Source organism: Acanthaster planci, linkage group LG07, assembly GCF_054643075.1.
Source record: "Acanthaster planci isolate LZ-2023a linkage group LG07, COTS_SCS, whole genome shotgun sequence".
In the NCBI taxonomy this organism is placed as follows: Eukaryota; Metazoa; Echinodermata; class Asteroidea; order Valvatida; family Acanthasteridae; genus Acanthaster; species Acanthaster planci.
The window spans coordinates 7,748,053-7,770,833 of record NC_141783.1 but is presented as its reverse complement, the minus strand read 5'-3'; the positions used below and the strand labels follow the sequence as shown (position 1 = coordinate 7,770,833).

At 41.7% G+C, this 22,781-nt stretch overlaps 1 protein-coding gene across 2 annotated transcripts; it reads right to left on the bottom strand.

Moving 5' to 3' along the window:
* Window positions 1-20,299, bottom strand: pdxdc1 (pyridoxal dependent decarboxylase domain containing 1). 2 transcript variants are annotated; one of them, XM_022246708.2, is made up of 23 exons: window positions 20,139-20,299; window positions 17,464-17,540; window positions 16,767-16,853; window positions 14,687-14,764; window positions 14,325-14,477; window positions 13,726-13,915; window positions 13,370-13,438; window positions 12,949-13,112; window positions 12,499-12,547; window positions 12,229-12,300; window positions 11,980-12,009; window positions 10,834-10,959; window positions 10,064-10,114; window positions 9,741-9,815; window positions 8,473-8,625; window positions 7,994-8,099; window positions 7,728-7,786; window positions 7,326-7,438; window positions 5,909-6,152; window positions 5,482-5,574; window positions 5,089-5,191; window positions 4,134-4,440; window positions 1-2,812 (listed from the first exon to the last, which is right to left on the bottom strand). In XM_022246708.2, exons 1-23 carry the CDS (start codon window positions 20,259-20,261, stop codon window positions 2,743-2,745), a joined length of 2,592 nt encoding a protein of 863 aa, XP_022102400.2. In that variant the 5' UTR covers window positions 20,262-20,299; the 3' UTR covers window positions 1-2,742. The 2 variants fall into 2 exon arrangements, with proteins under 2 accessions (XP_022102400.2, XP_022102401.2); XM_022246709.2 differs by lacking the exon at window positions 16,767-16,853.
* Window positions 20,300-22,781: the final 2,482 nt, after the last annotated feature.

Sequence of the window (22,781 nt, the reverse complement as noted above, 5' to 3'; positions counted from 1 at the left end):
TAATATTCTTTAAGCCAATTTAATTCTTCACTGTTTTGATTACACATTATCAGTTTTTACATACGACATTTGAGTTATGAGAGTGTTAGGTGAATGCAGCATATTTTTGCGAAATTCTCACAAAGTAATTGTAAATTTTGTTGCATTATCTACATCTGTTATTAAACATTTTAGCTTCTAGCCATGTCATTGGTGTACCCAATGCAGACACTGTAAACCCAATGCCACCTTTCAGTATTTAATTTATTCTCAAGTGCAGCAAGTGCATCCATGTGACATGACCAATACATCTCTCTAACCACTCTCACCTTCAATAACATTTTAAGTAACTGACTGCATCTTGGGAGACATTACTGACCTATGACCCCTTCATGAACGCTAATTTCTTTCAGAGCTTACATATTTTCATGGTATTATCTGTTATTACTATTATAGAAACCCTGTGTGGCAGAAGATACAGCCAACAATAGCCATGGCTGTGACTAGGACTGTGATGAAACTTTTTTTTTTCCCACACCTTTACGGTACAGTTGTCACCAATTAAAAATAAAATACTAAAAATTATTTAAGAAATAAAAGCGTATTTAAAGATTAAAAGAATCTCATGTGATGTATACATGTATAACTTCTGAACACAGGTATGACTCCTCAACGTTTACTACTACATCACAAAATATTTCGTGGGCATTTTCCATCACCTTTAAAAGCAGATCTCATCATTGATTGCTTAATAACTTATACATCAGATTGCAAAGAAAGTTTCTTAAGTCAGAAACGACATAACGAAAAGGGATTATTTTCATCCAAATCAAGAGCCTCTCACATTCCTTATCCCTTTAAACAGAATGAGGAAAAAAACGGTCTGCTTTTATCCGAATAGGTGGATAAGTAAATGTCCCCTATTTGAGTTGAAAAGAAGCATTTCTAATTTAGAATGCTGAACAGATAACTGAACAGTAGTTCTGACCCTGGCCAGAATTGATCACAGGTCATCTGTGGTAGACAGCAAGCAGAGAACAAAGCAATTCTTACTGCCGATCTTCTCACTAAAATATTCCAGGAAAACCTGTCTGCAGCAAAGTCAACAAGCAAAATACTGTACTAAACCTTAGGGAGAAGAACTACTCCCTGTTGGCCAAAACAGTGGAATCCATCCTCAGAACAGCTTTTCTCAAATTATTCTTAAATCTAGTAATGAAATCAAACCTCAGAATGTACTTATTCAAGTGGAATTTAAAAGAGAAGTGAGGTAACCGAAGCATGGAGCTATCACAGCATCTAACATAATGGCAAAAAAAATTACTCTTCACTAGGGTAAGTCCCAATTAATTAGATTTTTTTAAAAGGCTGAAGGTGTTACTTTTAAAACAAAACATAAGTCATACACATTCTTTTTTTTTTTGCATTTCTCCAACAAACGACACCTTTCTACGGCAGAACCCCTCACCAAAATAAACTGAAAGATTTTTCAAGGCTCTACCAAACTTTACACTCTTGCTTTAATACAAAGAAATGCAGAATAAATATATTTAGTTATCTCAATGAATTCCACTTTAACTTCTTTTACCATCTTCAGCAACTTAATGTACATTACCCATAAGATGAAAAACACCTGTACAAGTTCCCACTCTGCAACTATCAAGTAGTGAAAGTAAAATTTGGACAATTCTCTGCACAGCACGTAATTTCACTGTCTAACAGTGATGCTTCTAGACAATAAGTAGCTTGCAAACTCAACTTAAAAATGAATGGTCTACAGCTTCTGTATTTTTCTACATCTTTTCATTTTTGGAATACTGGTATCATTGATTTATAATTTTTTAAAATTAATTTTGAAGTTTAAATCACTGATAACCTCAAAACCTATCACAAATTATAAAGAGTCCCGAATCCACAAAACGGAGGACTTATTATGGAAAAGGGAAACCAATTACAGTCGAACCTCTTTAAGAGGTCCTTCGGACTTACTTAAATTACCTTGTTAGAACAGGCACCTTGCATTATCAGGAATGAAAACGGTAACAAACAAAGGATTAAGACCAACAATTTTCCTTGTTATATAGCAGAATCTTGTATTAACATGGCTCTTACTAACGAGGTTTGACACAGGTATCAACATCATATTATAAAACACATTTTACAGTTCCACTTTAGCTGGGTTATGGAATGTTATGCTTGGTCCTAGCCCGGGGAATTCCACATACTGAAAACGATATCCATGCACTTGTAAACTCTAACGAAAGTTCAAACAAGTCTCATTTAATGCATAAATGGAGCTTCAAGGTAGGTTTGTGTGGAAGAGAATCTGTTGCTAAGCAAAAAACAAATGTTCCAGCTAAAGACTTTGCAACGCACAGCTTTGTTAAAATGCAAATCATTAACTGATCAATATTCTGCCTTGCAGCTCAATTCATCCTGGCCCTAGCTTTACATCTAGCAAGACAACATCTTACAAGTAACAGAAAGATACTAGAAAATATAACATTCAAAATTTACAATACACAGTATGCTTATAATAGCGGGTATGTCCAAATTCTAGAAAAAAAAGCACAAAAAAGCCTTTATGCTGTACATGAATGAGAACACTTGCAGCATCTATGAACCCAACAGAACAGGGCACGGCAAATATTCTGAGAATCTCTTGAAAGTATGAAAATAGTTGGGTGCCTATTCCAATGCTCAGTCCAATGACCTCCAATATTCACATCGTGCTTGGCAAAGTCTGGGGAAGATTGTCCATTCTTATTTCAGGTCTTCGGTGCCTTCATTCTCACTGACGTCTGCATGGGAGACTTCTTGAAAGCTACTGTTACTGCGGTCAGGAATAGAGAGGAACACATGACACACAGATCAGAAGAGTACTTACATCAGTATGAACTGCGTACTGTTCACAGAGGAAGAGTACAAATCATTGGCTCAGTGCTGAAAGGTCATTACAGCAAAATGTAATTTCTGAAATACTCTTCGGGCCTCACTCTGACCATGAAGGAAATGCAAACAGACTACACTTGTACTTTTATTTATTAAATTGGTTTTCCGGGGCCAATATACTTAAATTTCAACAAAGTTTGTCACCCAATTTTACGTTTAAACTAGTACTTTTGAATAAGGACCTTTCAACCCTAACCCTGCCAGATGCAGCACAGTGCACCAGGTGAAAAAGTCTGATGCACTTTGATGCTCTGGGCGATCAACAGCAGCCGAACCAACTGGCCATGTTGAGACAATGGAAGCTAGTCCTATTGAACAATGCCACTGTTGGATCGTGTGGTGACTGGCAACCACAGACTCCCAGGCTGTTTTGCCTTGGGGAGAGTAGACCCGTTGGATCTTGTTACACTGGGCAGGCAAGCCACTTTGACAAATGCTGCAGACTGATGTGTCTGGCAGGGTTTCTAGCCAAAGTAGGCTGGAGGGTGAGGGTTAATGAAACTTTCAGTGAGGGCCTTGTAGCACTCACACGATGAAATGCTCATACAGAAACTGATAATGAAGTGTTTCTTTTGCAACACACCCAAAATTTCATAATTGAAAAACAGAGAGCCACCCTATTTGCAAAGCATGGAGTCCTAGTAACTCTACTGATGGTGGTCGCGTTACTTCTCAGATGATTTCAATGGACCGTCTTGAACGAGGTAAAAAAGAAAATAGACAAACTTGCATAAATCACAACTGTAAGTGATAAGATAAGCAACTTGTTCAGTTATGGAGGTGGGAGGAAAAGCCAAGATAAATATTACACGAAGAACCCACGGAACCAGGTAAGGACTGGAAACCTAATCCACCTCTCAACCCAGGCGGGATTGGAACCCATGGTGCAGAGGTGGAAGGCACGGTAAGCAGCCCTCCACTAAACCTGGCTCCCCTAATGAGACAAATGTCAAATCCTTTGACAAAATTTCACACAACTGCCAAGCAGGTATTTCTTGGCCAACATTCACTTCATAAAATTCAGCTGACAACCAGTTACAATGAGAAACTCTTTGGGAGACCGTATTTTTTGCCAGTGAGCAAATTTCAGGGAAAAACTCTGAGCTTGAAAGTTGTAGGAAGTTGCCCCATCCCCTTCCCCCCACAGATAACTCTATTCCCGTACTCTAACCCTTCTCACTGCCTGGGGTTCTCTGTCTCACCTCGTGGTGGTTGCTGAGCTGCTGTTGCTCCCGTCCATTCCTGGCTGGGGCTGTGCCTCCTCCAGGTCCCTCTTCTGCACCCGCCGTGGGGCTTCCTCCTCCCCCTCCCCTCCCCCTTGGACAGAACCCCCTTCCTCGGGAGTCCCGCCGCCAAAGTGGGACGAGCCCTGGATGGAGTTAGGCGTCAGGGGTGTAGACGGCGTCGAGGGGGCCTTGCGGGGTGCCGTCTTCTTGGTGGGGGTGGCCCCACCGTCCTTCTGCACCTGCATGTGGAGCTTGTAGGTTGTCTCTGTGCTCTCCAGAGCACCTAGTTCATGGGTAAACATAATCATTATCAGACATCTTCAAGACGACACTGTCCAATGAATATCTGGTGTATGTGCAGCATACCAGCAAAGAATACATGAATAAATTAAATAAATGGATACAGTAGTCAAAACATGTAACAGTTGAAATTATAATTAGGTATGGAAGCCTAGGCCAATGCTTCAGATGGATTAACACAAACATTAACCCTAACCCGACATAATACTACAAATTACTACTTGTAGTAAAATGTCGTAATCAGCGCCGCCGCTTGTAAGAGGACATGACCGTATTATTCTCTGAAGCCATAAAATACAATAGATAAGACAATGTACCATACAGTGCTGTGGCACTATGAATGCATGGCTTTATTGTTCTCTGTACGAGTAACAATGGAAGTAACCTAGTCAGAAGTAGTAATCTGTAGCGCTAGGTCCTTAAGGCTCAGACTATTACTTAGCATTTTGTAGTACTGAGTACTGTAAGCCAAACAATATGTTTGGCGGTTAGGGTTAAGAGAAAATAAAACAATTCCTGACACAATGAATGAGAAGCAAGCTATGTCAGATGCTGGGAGGTGAGAGCTCTTTGACAGGCATGCCTGAATCTACCCATACATTTTTGGGGCTTCATTTGATACAGTTCTTACCTGAGGTCAGATTGAGGGATCTCCCTTTGATGGTTGCCTCCTTGGGAGGCGGGGAGAACCAGTTCAAGAGTGAGGAGACAATGGGCACTTGCCGAAACACACCCTGTGGGGAATAAAGTGAGACACTGTGAGCAATTTCACTGACTTTTTTTTTTTACTCCACAAGTGAGTTTAAGAAGAGCACCCTCTTGGACATATTCCTTGTTTAAAAAAGAAGACCTCCCTGCATGGTAAGGACCTACCAGGCAAATGATAAAGAACAAAAGGTTTATGTCAAATACTGCAGAGACAATCATTCCCTTTATTATGATTAGCACCCACAACTATCATTACAATTTCGGGAGTGTCTCGGACTTGCTTGTAGAATTTTTATTTTTCTGAGAATGTGCATACCTCTTCCATGAGTCTGTTCTCATTTTCTTTCTCCAGCTCTTTCTGTGCATCTTGGATACCTTTCAGTACAACATCTGCCATTGACTCCAGGAACTAGATTTAGAAAAATCACAAAAAAGACGATCCAAGTAATTTGCAAAGAACAGTGCGTCCCAATAAACATATACATCAAGTTTTAAAATTTGAGACAAAATTACCACCAAGTCACTAATGCAAAAACATACAAAGAGGGGCATTTGTGAAACACACAAGATGTTACAAAAAATTGTGCAGAGTAAAATGTCTTTGCCTAACAGTGGAGTGACATGGAGGAAAGATCAAAGGAGATATGAGATAATTGATGTAACCTGAAGAGGTGTCTATGCAAATATTAAGTTTAGTTTGAGAATGAAAGCATGATCACAACTGTCCTGAAACAAGGCGTTACCTTGGAGGAGTCTTCTAGTTCCTTGCCAGTGGACCAGACTATATCTACCACATCGTCGATACTGATCCCCTCAGTGACGATCCCTACGCCGACAGCTATTGTGCCTGCTGACGTCCGCACCTCACAGATGCAGCTACCATTCTCCCCTGCTTGCAGCCGCTGGACAATCTCCGTGTTGATCTTGTCCAACTCCTTGGCTGCTGTCTCCTTGTTCTTACTGGCCACCACATACTCTGGGATGAACCTGGAACAGTAAAGTCGAATGTTGGGTTGTCGGGGGTTCTCTCCTCGCCTTCCACCTCTGTGGTCCCGGGTTCGATTCCCAGCCCAGTACACATGTTGACTTGGTTTCCAGTCCCTGCCTGATTTTGTGGGTTTTACCCAGAATATTCTTCTGGGGTTTTCTTCCCACCACTAAAACTGTAACGTCTTATTGTCTCCTCTCTACAGGTCTCTTCAGGCTTTCGAGCTACAGTACCTAGAGCACTTTTGAGGAATCCTTAGTTTCATTACCAAATACATAAATAAAAATGTCCAAATTTATCACACCAAACCACAGCATCAAAACGCCTACAGCCAAAGACCTTGTTTTACAAGAGATACAGAATGAAACCTTCAAGTACAAGTTTTGCATTTTTTAAACTCATGTAAAACTCATGTAAAATGGAATTAACCCCAACTCTCCGGCGTACTTTGGCTAGGAACCCTGCCAGACACATTGGTCTGCATCATTTGTCAAAGTGGCTTGCCTGCCAAGTGTAACGAGATCCAACAGGTCAACTCTCCCCAAGGTCAAACAGCCTGGGAGTCTGTGGTTGCCAGTCACCACAAGATTCAACAGAGGCATTGTTGAACGGGACTAACTCCCATTGTCTCAACATGGCCAGTGTGTTCGTTTGCTGTTGCTTGCCCGATGTGACAGTGTGCACTAGACTTCTCCACCTGTTGCACCCTGCTGCATCTGGCAGGGTTAGGGTTGATGCAGTAAGAGTTAGAATTGAGTCAGTCACAAATCAGTCCACAAGTCAATTTGAAGGTTAAGTTCTCATAGCAGGTCAGAAATGATCAATGACAAAGGAATGGCTTTGTCACAGTTCACTGAAATAGCTTGTGAGTTGACTTGAGACTGAATGACTCGTGACGGACTTGTGACTGACTCGATTATAACTGACAGTAGATTGATCTTGTGCTATGATGGGTAATTCCAGATCATGGATTAACAGGTGTTTCCCATCTGGCTTCAAAAAAGGACACACTGTTTCTATAAATGCAGGGTACAGAATGAAAGAAACATTTACCACTGGGGACACATACACGAACTAGTCTTGAACTTTCCATAATGGTGCTTAATTTCCAAGAAGTAATCCACATGTTGCTAAGCTAAGGAAGCCATTTTTCATTTGGCAACATGACTTACTGCACAACACCTAGGCCACCGTGTGAGACCATGTCCACAAAGAGAAGATTCTCCCTGGACTCCACAGCTTCCTGGAACTCCAGCCGATGCTCGCAGGTGAAGTTCAAGTGTTCCTGCACAAGATGAATGAGAGCAACTCTGCAGTTGAATTCAATCCATTGACGCACTCCAACTACAGTGCATGGCAGTGTTGTATTTGAGACCTCCCTTACCCAAGACCACAAACAGGACATCATGTGCATTCCATGTGTAATAACCTCCAGCCATGCTGTTGCTAAAAGAAAAATATCTAAATAATTATGCCGTAATTTAGCTGTACATTAAATTCTTAAAATGTCCCCTCCACGATTTGCATGAATGTCACATAATTTTAATCTTGTATAGGTTAATGAATCGACTTACAATGAGAATTTTGAGACACTCCATAAAATTGTCGATGTCATCAGCAGTTGTTCCTCTGTCTACAGCAATAAAACAAGTAAACAAAACCAAGTTGAAAAAGAGAAACAATTCCTTTGAAATTGGAATAAGATTTGAATTATGCACTTGAAGTAAGAGTTCTCCCTACTTCTTCATTTAAACCTGATACATTACAGTTCTATCACAACTCTGTTTTAAACAAAACAATTGTATGTTGTTTTTTTTTACAGATGTTAATAGTGACTTACATGATGCTGACTGCAGAGGGCTGAACCGCAAACAGACGCCGTCTTTATCCAAGTTGACGACATCCACTGCTACTCGCAAATTCTGTCTGTTCAGCTCCCCTCCAAGCTGTGCGACAAATGGAGAAACAACTTTATGATGGTTACGTCAGTGCATGCCACTGCCAAACAGTCCATCATCTCTTTGCTAAGGGTACAGTTCCCCTCCAGGCCCTTAAGACGAACAATTGGTCAGTCCACACTTGAGAAGCAAAGCCCCTCACTCCTTTAATTTAACGATCAAGTCCCTTTCAATGCTGGAGAGGATGGGTATTAAGAGACTGCACATATTAGATCAGACTAGGGTCATTTGAGTGGGACTGTGAGGCGCATTGGTAAGAAGCAACTGACAGGTACGTGCATTTCAAGTTTTAAGTATGTGTACAAATGTGTGATGCCACCAAAGCAAATGGTATCTCTTTAGATTAAAGTCTTACACGTACCCATGAATTAAAGGCATCTAGGAGTGGACCTGGTAGACTACTGACTGGCCGGTCCTCTGCACCATCAGTGTATGATCCAACATCTGGATCTGGACCCTCCTGTCGGTCACCGTACTTGAATACCACCACGGTTGAGACAACATCAGCTTGGGCCTGGACAAAATAACATGAACCAGATTTCTTGTGGACATTCCAGAACAGGTTTACATGGTACATGTACACGTACATCCGTTTTTATAACACCTCACCCACAGGTTCTGTATCTTGATTGGCCAAAAGTGTGTCATGTGACGTCTGCTAGTTTTACTACTTTTATACCACCGCTTCAGAAAGACTATACCATGCAGCCTCATTCTGAAAAATAACTTTACCTGTAGCAACCAAAGAACTATATCCGTAGCAGTGAGAGCATAGGCGTGTATTTCGGCTCGTAGCGAACAACATCAGTTAATGAATTCATGTATTCAAGTGTTGCTGTTCCGCTTGGAATTCTTGACTTAAATTTGATGAATGTAAATTCCAATTTTGTGTTTTATTATTGATTTTTAGCTTAAATTTGGCAGAATCTGTGGGGAGGTGTTATAAAACAAATGCCTCGGGCAAATAGAATGCTCCACGGATCACCTAGGGAGGCTAGTTTTACTATACCACTCCAAGCAGTCAATATTTGTATAATATGTGGGGTACAAAAAGATATTGGCATATTGAGTCATTAAGAATTTGATGGGAGATTTTATGAGTGGATTGACATACATGTTGAAGTCCTGTGCCAATGCTGCCAATAGGCTAATCTCTGGATTCAGTAACAGAATTTACAATTGTGAATGCATGACATTTCTGTTTTCACTGGATAGGATGCTAGTCCATCATTGGTTAGTTCCCCTGCAAATGTCAGTACCAATTTAAATCCCACGGTGTAGAGAGGCAAGCGAGGGTCACACGACTTGCCAAAGGACACAATTTAGTTGAAATTGAAACGAAAGACTGTTTTAGAGTGCAAATTCTGAGAATCCCTTTATCTTGAATTCATGTGTTTTCTTTCTTCTTCCATTGTATTACAGAGAAGGTCTGGTTATAACAAATTAATTTTCTGGTCTTTGTTGCAACAAAAATTGACTGTGTGTATGGCCAGCAGTTGGATTCGAACCCCTAACTGTCTAATAATGAGTCCCAGACCCTACATACCTGACCACACTCCCCTGCTTGACGTTCCATTGTATGCATCCAAAGAACAATATGACAGAGTTAGCTCATAAATCGTAACTTACAAGTACTTGTATTGTCCTGGTGAAAATTTCCTTCAGGGAGCCTTCCATTGTGATTTGGTTGGTACTTTTCCCAGGCTTTGGAAGCAAAGGAACAGAACAAGAAGAATTAGATGGGTAAGTTACCGAGTGATTCTGTTGATATTAAGTACGATATAAAGAATTCAATTAGAGAAATATTTAAAACTTATATTGAAACTTTAATCCTGATATTCTGCAATTCTCAACTAAGGTTTCTTTTTTACTGATTTTGGAGCAGGAACAATATAATGGATACAGAAAATGTAATAAATTGATCACCTCATGAAATGAGCCCGCTCACTTACTGATAAATTGATAGATCCTAGTGAGTTGAGTCGTTGCTGCATGTGTTGACTCTGGTGGACAAAGTGGAGAGAAATCCATTAGAATACATCTAGGAGTGTGTCACAGTGGATGACAGCAGTGGGCACCCAAACAATTATCACCAGATTACTGTCTGCTCTGTGCATCCACAAGATATGGTGTGTTTTGTGTAATATTTGGGGGGAGACACCACATGTGCACTGAGCATGCATCAACACCTGTAATTCTGTCAGAATTCTGTCTTCAACAGTGCCTCGGTGCCTGGTTGAAATTGTCCCCAATAGCCTCTTTCTTATTTGGTGATGAGGGGGTGCTTCCACTCAGGACAATTTCTTATTGTGACATTTCTTAGACAGCACAGCAGCTCACCTCCAACATAATGCAGCAGATACTGAAGCTTCTTAAAATGAATAGGTGTAATTTCCCATGCACATATGTACACATATAATTACAACTGCCTATTCAACGTCATCAGGTGCATGTGCGTGTAATGTGCAAATGCTTTATACAAGTGCACGTGTTACTCCAAATATCAAATACATCAAAAGCCGATGAGCGTCAAAAAAATTTAAAGCCGATGAGCGTCAAAAAAATTTAAAGTCCAAACGACAGATGCATGTGGCAATCTGTAGGAAGTTATGTCATTTGAGAGAGACCTATTAAAATTTATCAGCAGAATGAAAACAATTCCAACAATCACTGGCAGGGAATTTTTTTGCAAAGCATAAAACCAAAATGAGTATTGACTCACTAGCTCCGTAGCACTCTTGAGTTTGGCCACAACACCACTGTGACCCAGACTTTGTAAGCTGAGCCAGAGGGGTAAGGCACTGAGGCGATCATGGAGTGGGGTGGGGCCGGCACCTGCAGCTAGACTCTGGAACACAAAAAATGAACTCAGCAGCACATTAACAAATGCATTCACACACACATATATGCTAACCCCTTTGATTGCAAGCTATAGTGTTCCCCTCTCCCCGAGTGTTTCTATGGGGCTAAGACTCAGACCATTATGAGGGCAGGATCACTTGTTTCATTACTACAGTATCATCAGCAGCAAATCAGCATAGTAATGAAAAATCAATGGACTTCCAAAAGGGTGTCACTGTGGTATAACATCAACGGACTTCCAAAAGGGTGTCACTGTGGTATAACATCAACGGACTTCCAAAAGGGTGTCACTGTGGTATAACATCAACGGACTTCCAAAAGGGTGTCACTGTGGTATAACATCAACGGGCTTCCAAAAGGGTGTCACTGTGGTATAACATCAACGGACTTCCAAAAGGGTGTCACTGTGGTATAACATCAACGGACTTCCAAAAGGGTGTCGCTGTGGTATAACATCAACGGGCTTCCAAAAGGGTGTCACTGTGGTATAACATCAACGGGCTTCCAAAAGGGTGTCACTGTGGTATAACATCAACGGGCTTCCAAAAGGGTGTCACTGTGGTATAACATCACTGGACTTCCAAAAGGGTGTCACTGTGGTATAACATCACTGGACTTCCAAAAGGGTCTCACTGTGGTATAACATCAATGGACTTCCAAAAGGGTGTCACTGTGGTATAACATCATGGACTTCCAAAAGGGTGTCACTGTGGTATAACATCAATGGGCTTCCAAAAGGGTCTCACTATGGTATTATTCTTGACATATGAATTTCAAAAGTTGATCAACTTTCAAACAAATCACGTAAGACACTGACACAGTTCATGCTCAGTTACTGAGAAAGAACAAAGTAAAGCTGAATTGAGCAGGATTTGAATCTCAACTTTGGGGTTAATGCACTGGTGCCCTATCCATTGAGCTATCTAGCGTGTCCCTCATCTGTCAATTTCTGCTTGGTTGCTAAGCAAAACGTTAAAGTGGTTAAAGAGTTTTACAGGTGACTCACCATTGCAGGATCAGCAGTCTTGTACAATGTCTGCATTAAGGCCAGTTAAGGATGACATTACCCCATGATCACTCACACAGCAAGAGTACTCAGTGAGAGAAAAACCCTCAAACCATTATCAGTGATTCAACCACTACATTAAGAATCAATGCCGTACACAGCAATCCACAACATAAGAAACAAATTCTGTACTGAGAGAATTGTTCAGAAATGTCACTGCAGATACTTGCAATATCATTATAAGGATACAACTGATGTCACACCAGGTAGGCCTAGCCATACACCTGGCTGCAGGGTCAAGCTGTTGACTCTCTTAGCTGCCTGTAATACACAATCAGACATCAGAAACCAGACAGTTAGTAATCTGCTCTGAAGTGACTTTACTAATTTAAGCATCAATGACAAATCTGGTACAAGCTTTCTAAAATCCCTAACAAGACTTAAATAAGTTATGCATCCTTTCCAGGGTGATTCTGCCTACCACATCCAACTGGGAATCAATGGGAAGATTTCATTTACCAAGATTGAGGTTGGAACTGTCCCCAAAGCTAGGGTTGCTAGATTGTGCCTGCAGAGAAGAAACCAAGACAACACAAACACTGTTGCAACTTTTCCGCCACTTCAGGTTTTACAATTACAAGAACTGTTTTAGCCACGCTCCAGATTTGCTGCATCTCACATCCCCACAACAACTGTTGACTCAACATCACCCCTCAATACTGATGGGAACATTTTTATTGCCTCCAAGAGTCACCGAAAGTTACTCAGGCAACATTTCAAGTTCTGACATACTCTCATAGCACCTTCAAAGACCTAGGCAGGATGGTCTGTGCTTTGCCCTAACTTCTGTCTATCCTTACAGGGCAAGAACACCTGCTCTCATGACAAATGGGTCGACACTTGTCAAACATCTAAAAAAAAACTAAGATAATTGAATGCTCCCTACCAAACCAACCAGCCCACACTTACCCTTCCACATGCAGCCACACCCCGTACTCATCACAGATGGTTCTGAGGCGGTTAAGGTTGTCTGTGTGCCCCGCTAGGGGGGTGCCGGCATTGGCAACCACCATGAGGGGGACCTTGGATGAACCCTCGTCATCTTTGATCAGTCGTTCCAAGGTGGCTATATCCTAGATGGTGGTACAGAACTAACAAGCTCAACAAAACTGTTGAGAATGTAGACACTCCTATTTACTTCCAACTATTACAGCCTTAACCTTTGAACGTCTGACCTCTGGGCAAACACAGGGTGCTCATGTTAAGTACCTCTGTGGCCAGTACAGGGCTGTGACTGGCCACATGCACATGTACGCTAGTGTGTTGCCACCTTAATGGCATCTCCTTGAACCGGTCAATACTTGTGGGGAAACCACGGTATAACACTCACCATCGTATGCTGTGACCCAAAGACGGTATTGCACGGAACAGTGCATAAACTCGACAGTGGAAGCCCCAACTGATAAAGAAGAGAACAAAAATGGAGTACATGTAAATCACTAGAGAGCAATTTTCGAATGAAAACACCCGAAAAACTGTAGTGATTTCTCTCAACTTCTTAACCCAACACAATGAAATAGAAAAAAAGGGGAAGAGAAAGGGAAGACGAGAGATATGAAAAGGAGCTGCTGGATGCAACTCAATCTAACCAATCAGTACAACCTTTGCACGTTATTGTGTCGGGTACAGTTTGGGTTGACAACATAAAAACAGAAGTGACCTAAATGCCAAAGTCACTTTCATTACCTGAGTACATATGTACTGCCCCAGGCCTGGCCTGGCCGATGCGCTGATGTAGATGATAGGAGGCTTGGTGTACAGTGCGTTGAACCCATCTGTGCCATACTTGTCGTACTTACTGCTGAGGGCCAACCGACAGACTCGTAACAGCCCATCCCGACTATCAGAGTGGAAAAATGCTGAGGAATCGTCAAACCTTAAGCCAAAAGAAAAAAAATCATCAAACAGTTGAGGATGCAGCAAAGAAAATCTATTCATCATTTGACGTCAAGAGTGGGCTTAACTGACTTTGAATGTGCTATGGACTCCATGCAGAAAAAGTAGATTGTACTGTGCGCCTTCCTCATTACAGCCAAAGAAAGACACTGTATGTATTGGTTCTATCATACTTGTGGCCCATGATATGCATGATCACTCTTCAAATACATGTGCGTGACATAGGTGACATAGAGACACTTAGTACATGGATAAATGCAGAGAGTGTAAACCTGTGCAGAGGACCTGCTGCTTGAGGGCTTGTGGGAGTCATTAACAGCAACATTTTGCCTGTCACGGCACAGTTACGCCACACAACATAATCTATCCTAACTGCCAACGGAACTCACCGGAATATCCTGGACAGCCACAGCGTCGTGTCGGAGATGATGCGGGTCGTCAGTTTCCGGAGGTGGGCAGGGTCCATAGTATTACAGTAGGCGGAAATACTCTGGCCCAGCATCGCCACTTGGGCTGCTTTGTCTAAAAAGGGAGTTGGTGTCCTAAGAAAAAAGCCCCCCAAAATTACATAACTGACTACAAATCGTTAAATTTTATCCAAAGCATTTCTACACCACATACGAGCTTGAATTATTAGATCCAAGCAGGGTCTATCAATGAGGCTAAAGCTTCACTCTACAGATTTTTTCACAAGATACAGTGATTGTAACAAAGCAAAACATGCAACAGCATTCGAATGCTTCTCACTCACAAAGCAAACTTGCTGTCCAGATCTGACTGAGCAATGATGGTCTCCAACTTGCGAACAATTTCATCAATCTTCTGTCCACTGTCAGTGGAAAAAAAAAGAAACAGGATTAATGCAAGGTGTCAGTGAAAATCCCGGGACTCGCATTTGAAAACCTTACTTCGTGGGTATTTTTGCCAGTAAACTGTTACAATTCCTAGAATAGCATAGATACATTTGCAGCTGAGCAATAAACAATATTCTGGCAACCTGAAGTTAAAATATAAGCAAAAGTACTTCAAAAGTAAGTGTAGGATGTTAGAGGGTTCAGGGAAAATCTGGTTCGAAAAATGAAAAGGTGAATCAGAAACGGCAGACATTTCCAAATGAAACTAAGGAAATGAATATATCATCTTTGCATTACATATCTTCAAGCAACAAGAAGTTCTGGTAAATTGGGTTACTTGCATAATTGTAAACTATGAAGGAAGCATTCAATTTCATCTCGTCCAAGTTCTCTTCGTCAAGCTTTAGGTGCAAGTCTTGTCTAAAGTGGCCCCAATCAGACTAGTATTGTCCTAAGGAAGCAGTTTTTTTGTGACGTGACATCGACAATATGATGGTAAACTTCACCACAAGAACATGTGAATTCACAAAACGGGCATAGAGTACCAAAGTGAATACGTCACGTGCACAATTAGTGTGTAAAAGGAATTAACGCAAGAACCAGCGCGTGAACCAACATGCCCGCATACTCCATTCGTTTGCACTGCACTTTCTGGTTCACAGTAACATCACACTTCAGTACTCTATTGCCATGTCATGCAGTGGATACTGTGCATATGATGGAGTGACACCATGAAAGCCCAATCTACCTTGGCCATGTGCCACAAAGTTACATGTGCACCAACGTACATAAATTTGAAGAGTGTGAATGGAAACAGAATGGCATGCAATGACAAAAATCACCTGCACATTTTATTTATAGCAACATTGAAATATCAAAACATCACATCATGGTTTCAGCCATCAATTCAATTCAATTGATTTCTAAAGTATCACTAGTCAAATTACAAATAGCAAACGGAACAAGAACTACACTCCTGTACAAGCTAAGCAGCCAGAAATTCAGTCCCTCTGGTGGAGTTTCCATGCCACAGAAACTACAAAAGTAAGCCTTAAACTACAGTACCTACAACTCAGCCAACCACACAGCAAGCCCCAACAACACCAAGGCTCCTTTTCCAAGTGCCTACACTGCTGAATTTGACTGTACAAGGCATGTCCAAACCAGTTGCATGCATACTTTTTACATACTCAAATCTACTTTCATTGACTTCTAGGGCATACTCAAGAAAGATTTTGAGTGCTTAACAAAAGGTTCTTCCAAAACACAAATTGAGGGCTACATTACTTCAAAGGCATTGACAAAGTTCTCCATAGTGTGTTTGAAGCTATATATAGGTAAAATCCCACCACCTTGATAAGACCTAACTTTCACCAAACTGTGAAAATGAAAGCAAATTTCAAGAAATCAAACAGAAATGCTTCTCATCCCAAACATATTTTTTGGGTGGTTAGGGTCTCTGGCTTCCAATCATACGGTTGGAGGTTCGAATCCAGCTGCTGGCAATATGTTGTGGCCCTTGGCAAGCCACTTCACCACTGCTTGCTTCTCTCCACCCAGGAGTATAAATGGTACCAGCATTAGCTGGGGAGGCAACCTGCGATGGACTGGCGTCCCATCCAGGGAAACAGAAATATTCTCAGTCGTTTCATGCCAAGGAAACCGGAAGTAAACACCAGCCTGATGAGCCAAATTGGCTCAGACCAGACTTGCTGTTTATATTTAAGCCTAAGATTTACATGTATATTTTTTGTTATTTGTACAAGTGCACTGCGAGGACCTTTTTGATTTCCAATAAGGAAAAAGTTTGCTGAAAAGGCCAGAATGCACACTTGTGCAGTTCTGTACTTCACAGTAAACTTGTAATAGGACTTCCATATGAAACACACATAATACATGAGGCAATGAGAAACATTTGACTTGATTTTAAAATGAAAATCCCTAAACGTAGAAGAGAAAGTTTGATGAAAGTCAAACCTGTCTGCCATTGGTTCAGAAATGTTCCTGCTAAACTCAGGAGCCTTAAATAATGCCACTTTCCTCTCTGTATCTTTGTCCAGCTTCCTGCAATTTGGGGGTGGGGTGGCATTACCACCAAGATACATGAATTCAATTGTACCACCTTTCCTTGAGGGATTAATCAACTGAGAGAAGTACACAGCTGTCTTTCACTCAAAATCACTTGTGCATCCACAATGGTTTGTAATGAAATGCTAATCTGAGATATAAACAGAATCATATTAAAAAGCTTAATGGAAATCCTGTGAACCTGCAAACAGCAATTATAAAAACTTCTACATTCACGAAGTGCAACTTTTGCAGGGGGTACCCTTCAAAACGTGTCTACATGTAGCAACATTGATCAGTCCGAGTTCTTTGTGTGTCATTCTTAGAAGCTGGGTAAAGCGTGAAAAGGTTGATGGGTTTACCACAAATGGACTGAGTACAAATTGGTAGAGATTTACAGATCTGCTTTAAAGCCATTGATAAAAATTAAACCATCGCCATTACGCTGTTGACCTGTGCTCCACAACGGAAGAGTCAAATCATTCAAAGCTTCAAAATCTCGATGCATGTCTTGTTGACACTATTCTCTATGAAACTAATCTGCATAAGTTGGCACACTGCACAGCAACGACATAAAACAGCAAGGACCAACACTGATTCCACCTACCTGCTGTGGGCTTCCATCTGTTGCATGACTTCAGCCAAGCCTTCTGCCATCCCCCTCAGTGACGGCTCAATAAACATCTGTGGATGCACACATAGCACAATGTATAAATTTCCTGTTATTGATTGGGGGGGGTTGGAGTTGTCCTTTTCTGTTGGCTGGCACCATGTGGCTTTTTGCACACGTATGCATAGTGAATGCCAGAAAGCAGGTATCTGTAGTACGTTCAAAATATATGCTTATTAATAACATGAACATATCTGTTCTCAAGGGCGGATCCAGAACCATCTTTCCAGGCAAAGGGAGGCCCAAACATGTGGGAATTTCTTTATGCTACCATTTACAGCATTTCTGAGGGATGAGGCTAAATCTTGCGGGCTTTTTACTTACTTTGGGAAGGACGGGAAATAAAATCCCTTTCTAGTCAAGCCACCAGACAAGTGAATGGTAAATCGTTTCAAAGATGGATATGTGGCAGTAAGGCGCTAGGCTTCAGCTTTTCGTTACTCCCAATGGCAAGAAAAGGCTACTGTAAATAACGAAGCAGGTGAGCTCAATATTGACTGGGGATAGACTGTGCTTCTGGTATTTACCTCGTGACAATTTTGGATTACTTTTAAGCTGATTTTGTTTGCATGTCTTCTGCCTATAATTGTCCCCTTTGCCATCAAATGCTGATCTGTAGATGTGAACAATCATCCAAGCAGTAGACATATGTGTAAATTTGTATCATGCACGCAATCATGATCATCGAAGCTTAATGTTTCATGTGCCGTATTGCCACTTCTTTGTCACATGTATGGGGACATCACACTAAAATGCTTCAATCTGTATTAGTGAAACCCAGCACCCCCTCCATACAGGTCATACGAGGATTCAAGCCCACTAACTACAGCAAGAAACGTTGTGCAAAGTTTGAGAAGTTGAAATGGTTCTTCTTTTATCCCTAACTACTCGGCGCAGCACTGAACATGTGCAATGAGTGTTTTTGGGGACTTAAAATTTTCGCCATGACAAACCTTCACCAGATTCTGTGTCACTGTCATTCTGAATTTCTGTAAATTTTATGAGATGCAAGTCAAACCTCTTGCATGTTCAGACTTTGTTCCCTTCAAGACAAAATCCCCCAGAGCCACAAATCATAAAAACAAAAAGGAGCATTGTGCAATTAAATGTAAGATTCAATACTGGTACACGTAAAATATGACAAGGATAATATTGCTAGTACCTGAGACAGTCCTTCCATGAACACGTAATAGACCCTGCTACTGAATAACATGCGTCTTCAACTGACAAAGTTGGGAAAGACTTACACACCTTCTAACAACTGCCTACCCCAAATGATTCCTCAACCATTCAGTTGTGTAAAATGAGGACTTTCCAAGGCTGCAAACATGCAAGGGTACATGTCATTTTTGACTGAGGCATTTAAATAATGCTTTGGAAGAAGTCACAAATTTGAAACAGGAATGTAGAGGTGTCCTAAAAGTAAGACGCTTTGCAAGACGACGAGTTCACCCTATTCCATCATAGTTCAATCACTCCATGGAGTATGGGCTACTTCCAGAACTGTAAGGCTTCTATAAACCTGTATAAACCTTACAGTTCTGGAAGCAAGAGTATGGGCAAAATGCATGTAAGCTTAGGGCCCAAGCCCGAGGTCAAACTTTAACCCCTTCGCACCGGGAGGCGGCTGTAGCCGCTGTAAAAATTGAGATCCTCAGCCCGCTTTTCAGCTATTATTCTCGGCCCACGCTCGAGCGAACACGGTGAAAGAAGGCAGACCCTGGCTCTTGTATATATGGTAATTGGTCTTTGTGCTTAGCCCAGAAATGAAAAGACCGATTTTGCATCATAATCACCAGCTTCACAATAGTCCCCACTTTGAAAAGAGGCAACGGGAATGTGGAAGGGTGAGTAGAGCCGCATGCCACCGAACAATCAGCCTTTTCACCGTGTAATTCAAAGCGTGCAGAGCACGCAGGGCCACAAACCGAGAATTTGCGGTTTGGCAGGTGGCCTTCGTGGCCAAGCGAGGCTGGAATTCTTGGAGTCGGCTTTCAGAAAGAAATTCCCGCCATCAAGGGGTTAATAAGGACCAAGACAGTTACACTTCACTTCACTTTATTTTTCACATAAGGGTGGAGGGGAGTCCCCCCAAAAGCAGTGCTTGTCGAGTAGGCATGGTAAGGACCCCCACTTACATGTACACCCAAACACATACAGACATTACATTGATTGGCATACATATACATACTATCATAAGACAACCTGTAACCCTGTGAGAACTACTCAGTTTCCATGTACAGTACATGTAAATTGTTCAGTAGGCCTAAACACATCTTGTTACTTGTATTTATATTTTTAAACAATAAAGGATTGGTTATTTTTTGAAATATTGATCTAAAAGTGATCTTGAGTGTAGTCCTTGAAATATGTATACAAACGTATACGATGCCTCATCGAATTTCTCACTCCAACCCCCTGCTCCGACCTCCCCCTCCCCCATGTCCCTTACCGGGCATGCCGGACCCAGCTTCCGTTTCCACACAGTGCAGCACTGTGCGTTACACCTTTACACGGAGATCTTTGATGTTTGAGTTCTACGTGTCCTGAACATTAAGTCTGGCAAAGGAAATCCTGCCAATGCATCACAAATTACTAAAATGAACTTATACCTTCTGCACGTTGCTTTCCACGCTTGCCGATCTTTTTGTCGAATGTTTGGCTGGCGGAATGTGATTCGGAATCGAAGTTGGCGAAGGTATGACTTCGTCACCCACACTTACCCTGGCTGCCATGTTGGATTATTCCACGCTGGCACATGAGCAATGAACTCCCTAGCTGGCTAGGAAATTTAAAACACTCAGCTGAGAAAAAAAAGGGGCGTGGACAGCTCAGCCGCAGAGGGAAAGTGCCATGCATATCAATGTACTGGGTTGACAATTTTTTGAAGTTGTTGTTAATTCTATTGTTCTCATGCTTATTGTAAACTGTGACCCAGGAGGAAGGCAAAACAAAACAAAAATTCAACAAAAGTTAAAGGAAACAAAACAAGAGAATTCCTATTGCCGTCAACAATTGTCTGTATGATCTTACCATGATGGAGGTAGGATGGTGGAGGCAGCTGAAACAGCGGGCATACCCGCGAGGAACGCCATTGGAAATGTTGAAAATAAAAATGAGAAAAGAAACAGTATCATAAAGAAAATTAATTGGGCTTCCCCCTCCCCCGTAGCATCCAGTCTGACTTATTCCCCTCCACCAGTGAGAACGCAGCCTCCCCTGCTGAGGGGAAAATGTACCAAAAAACGGACAAAAAATTTACAAATGTGGATAGCCAAACTTTGTACTACCTGAACAGGTTAAAAATCATAAAATTTTACGCTAAAGAGGAGTCAAACACATCAGAGGAATACAAACTTTCAATCAACCGAGGGGAACTGTTTTCTTGCCCGATTTTCTTTGCCATCGTCCTGAACTCACTTTACTATACAAAACAACTACGTGACTAGGTAATGCGCAATTTTATTATTGAACAATCTATATGCGAGCAATTCCAATCTAGTTTGTTTCCTTCCATATTTGTGTTTCCTTTTTTCCGAACGGCCCGCGTCTGTAACAAGAAACCACTGCAAGAAACCGAACGTGCTTTTTTTTTAATCCCAGAAACTTAGGTAGCGGCGCCCTCTTCGCACTTCTGTGAATCTATCACGTCCAGTGAATGTTATATTATAACCCATCCTTTTAAATTCCTATCTGATCTCAACGAACTGTTAGCTTACGGCGCAGTATAGGTCACATGCTGTTCCGTCTACATGTATACTGAGCTTAACCTGATAAACTGGGGGAAAAAAGTCAAGATAAAAGACCGACTTCGTCATTTGCTGGACGAAAAGGGGTTAATATCTAGTGGGGGGATCTTTATCTGCCTGGGCATTTCACCGGCTTTTGTGGGTGCTATTTGAAGTGACTTCCCCATAGAGTTGGATGATATACGACTCTATGGACACTCATGCACGCCCACCTAGTCAAAAGAAGTTTAATTTCCGTCTAAAATAGCCAGAAAAAATGTTTTCGTGATATGTGCAAGGGCAGATCAAGACCAAAATTATCCAGTGATTAAAATTGTATTTTGAAGGGGGGCTAAAGAATTTCACAATTATTTTATATAATCATTCATGACCTTTTTGGGGGTGAAATAAAGTGGGGATTTTTATACACACGCTTTTGGAAGGAGGGGAAGCGAAATAGTGCCCCAAATCGCCCTCTCTACATTTTGTCAAAAGAACTCGTCATTTATTTGGCCCCCGATATCCCCCCCACACACACACACGAAATCCGCGAGTGCATTTGTGTCAAGGAAACTCTAGGCCTCCGAATGCCGGCCTCCTTTCTCCGAGATTCTCGGTACCCCTGTGGCCGCTCCTCTTAGATAATAACTTGTAATTGTCTGTCGATTGACAATGAAATGAAATAGATGATGATCGCTTGTCACTCAGAAGCTAGCGTCAAAGCAAACCACGCTTTAAGCGTGGCATCTTCACCCTTGAGGAACCCCAAATCGACAGGTTCTCATCAGCGCCTTCAGCGCTACACGATCTTTGGTTCTCATCGTCAGTACTGCAGGAGCAAACAGACCCCTACCAAAGGTTTAAAACTGGTAATTTGGATAGCTTGAAAGTTCTCATCGTAAACTTTCAAAGCCTGTGGGGTAAGAAAGATGTTGTCGCGGAGAAAATTCTTGGTGAGAACCCTTACGTAGTACTTGGAACCGAGACATGGCTCAACTGAGAGATTAGCAGTTCTGAATGCTTCCCTTCAAACTACACCGTTTATAGGAAAGACCATGGAAAGACACCTGGGCAGAGCTCCAAGGCCGTTTTCCAATATTCAACTTCGTCTCCGTCTCAGGCGTCGTGTAGGAAGCGAATCCTCGATTGTGGGCCTGAACTTCGTGAATCATTGGGTAAAATTGATCAGTCTAAGAGTCTACTGTGGACAGGAGGGGGTTTAATGTTCCAGATAATGAGTGTTCCATCCCATGCAGAAAGCCTGCTTCAGACTGTATCTAAACTGAAAGGGTTTCAACTGTGCTCTCGGATATTATAAACGACTTCTCCTTAAAACAAAGAGTTACTAAAGTCTTGAATATTTTAAACCTCTGCTTGTTACCAACCCCGATTCATTTTCATCAGTCAACACTATAGGCCCTACCAGGAATTTTAGACCAGTGGAACCGTTGATAAAGCAAGTCATTCGGAAGGGTAGGCGTCGAAGGGTGTATCTCTTCCATAACGCTGATGTGAAAGGCTTACGGG

Bases quoted from the DNA above. Each gene is read 5' to 3' on its own strand.
- pdxdc1 (XM_022246708.2), bottom strand. From the start codon at position 20,261: ATGGCAGCCAGGGTAAGTGTGGGTGACGAAGTCATACCTTCGCCAACT. The intron at 7,439-7,727 runs GTAAGTCGATTC...CATCTTGTGCAG, and splicing joins AGTGTCTCAAAATTCTCATT to GAACACTTGAACTTCACCTG. The intron at 5,192-5,481 runs GTATGCACATTC...TATTCCCCACAG, and splicing joins AGAACAGACTCATGGAAGAG to GGTGTGTTTCGGCAAGTGCC.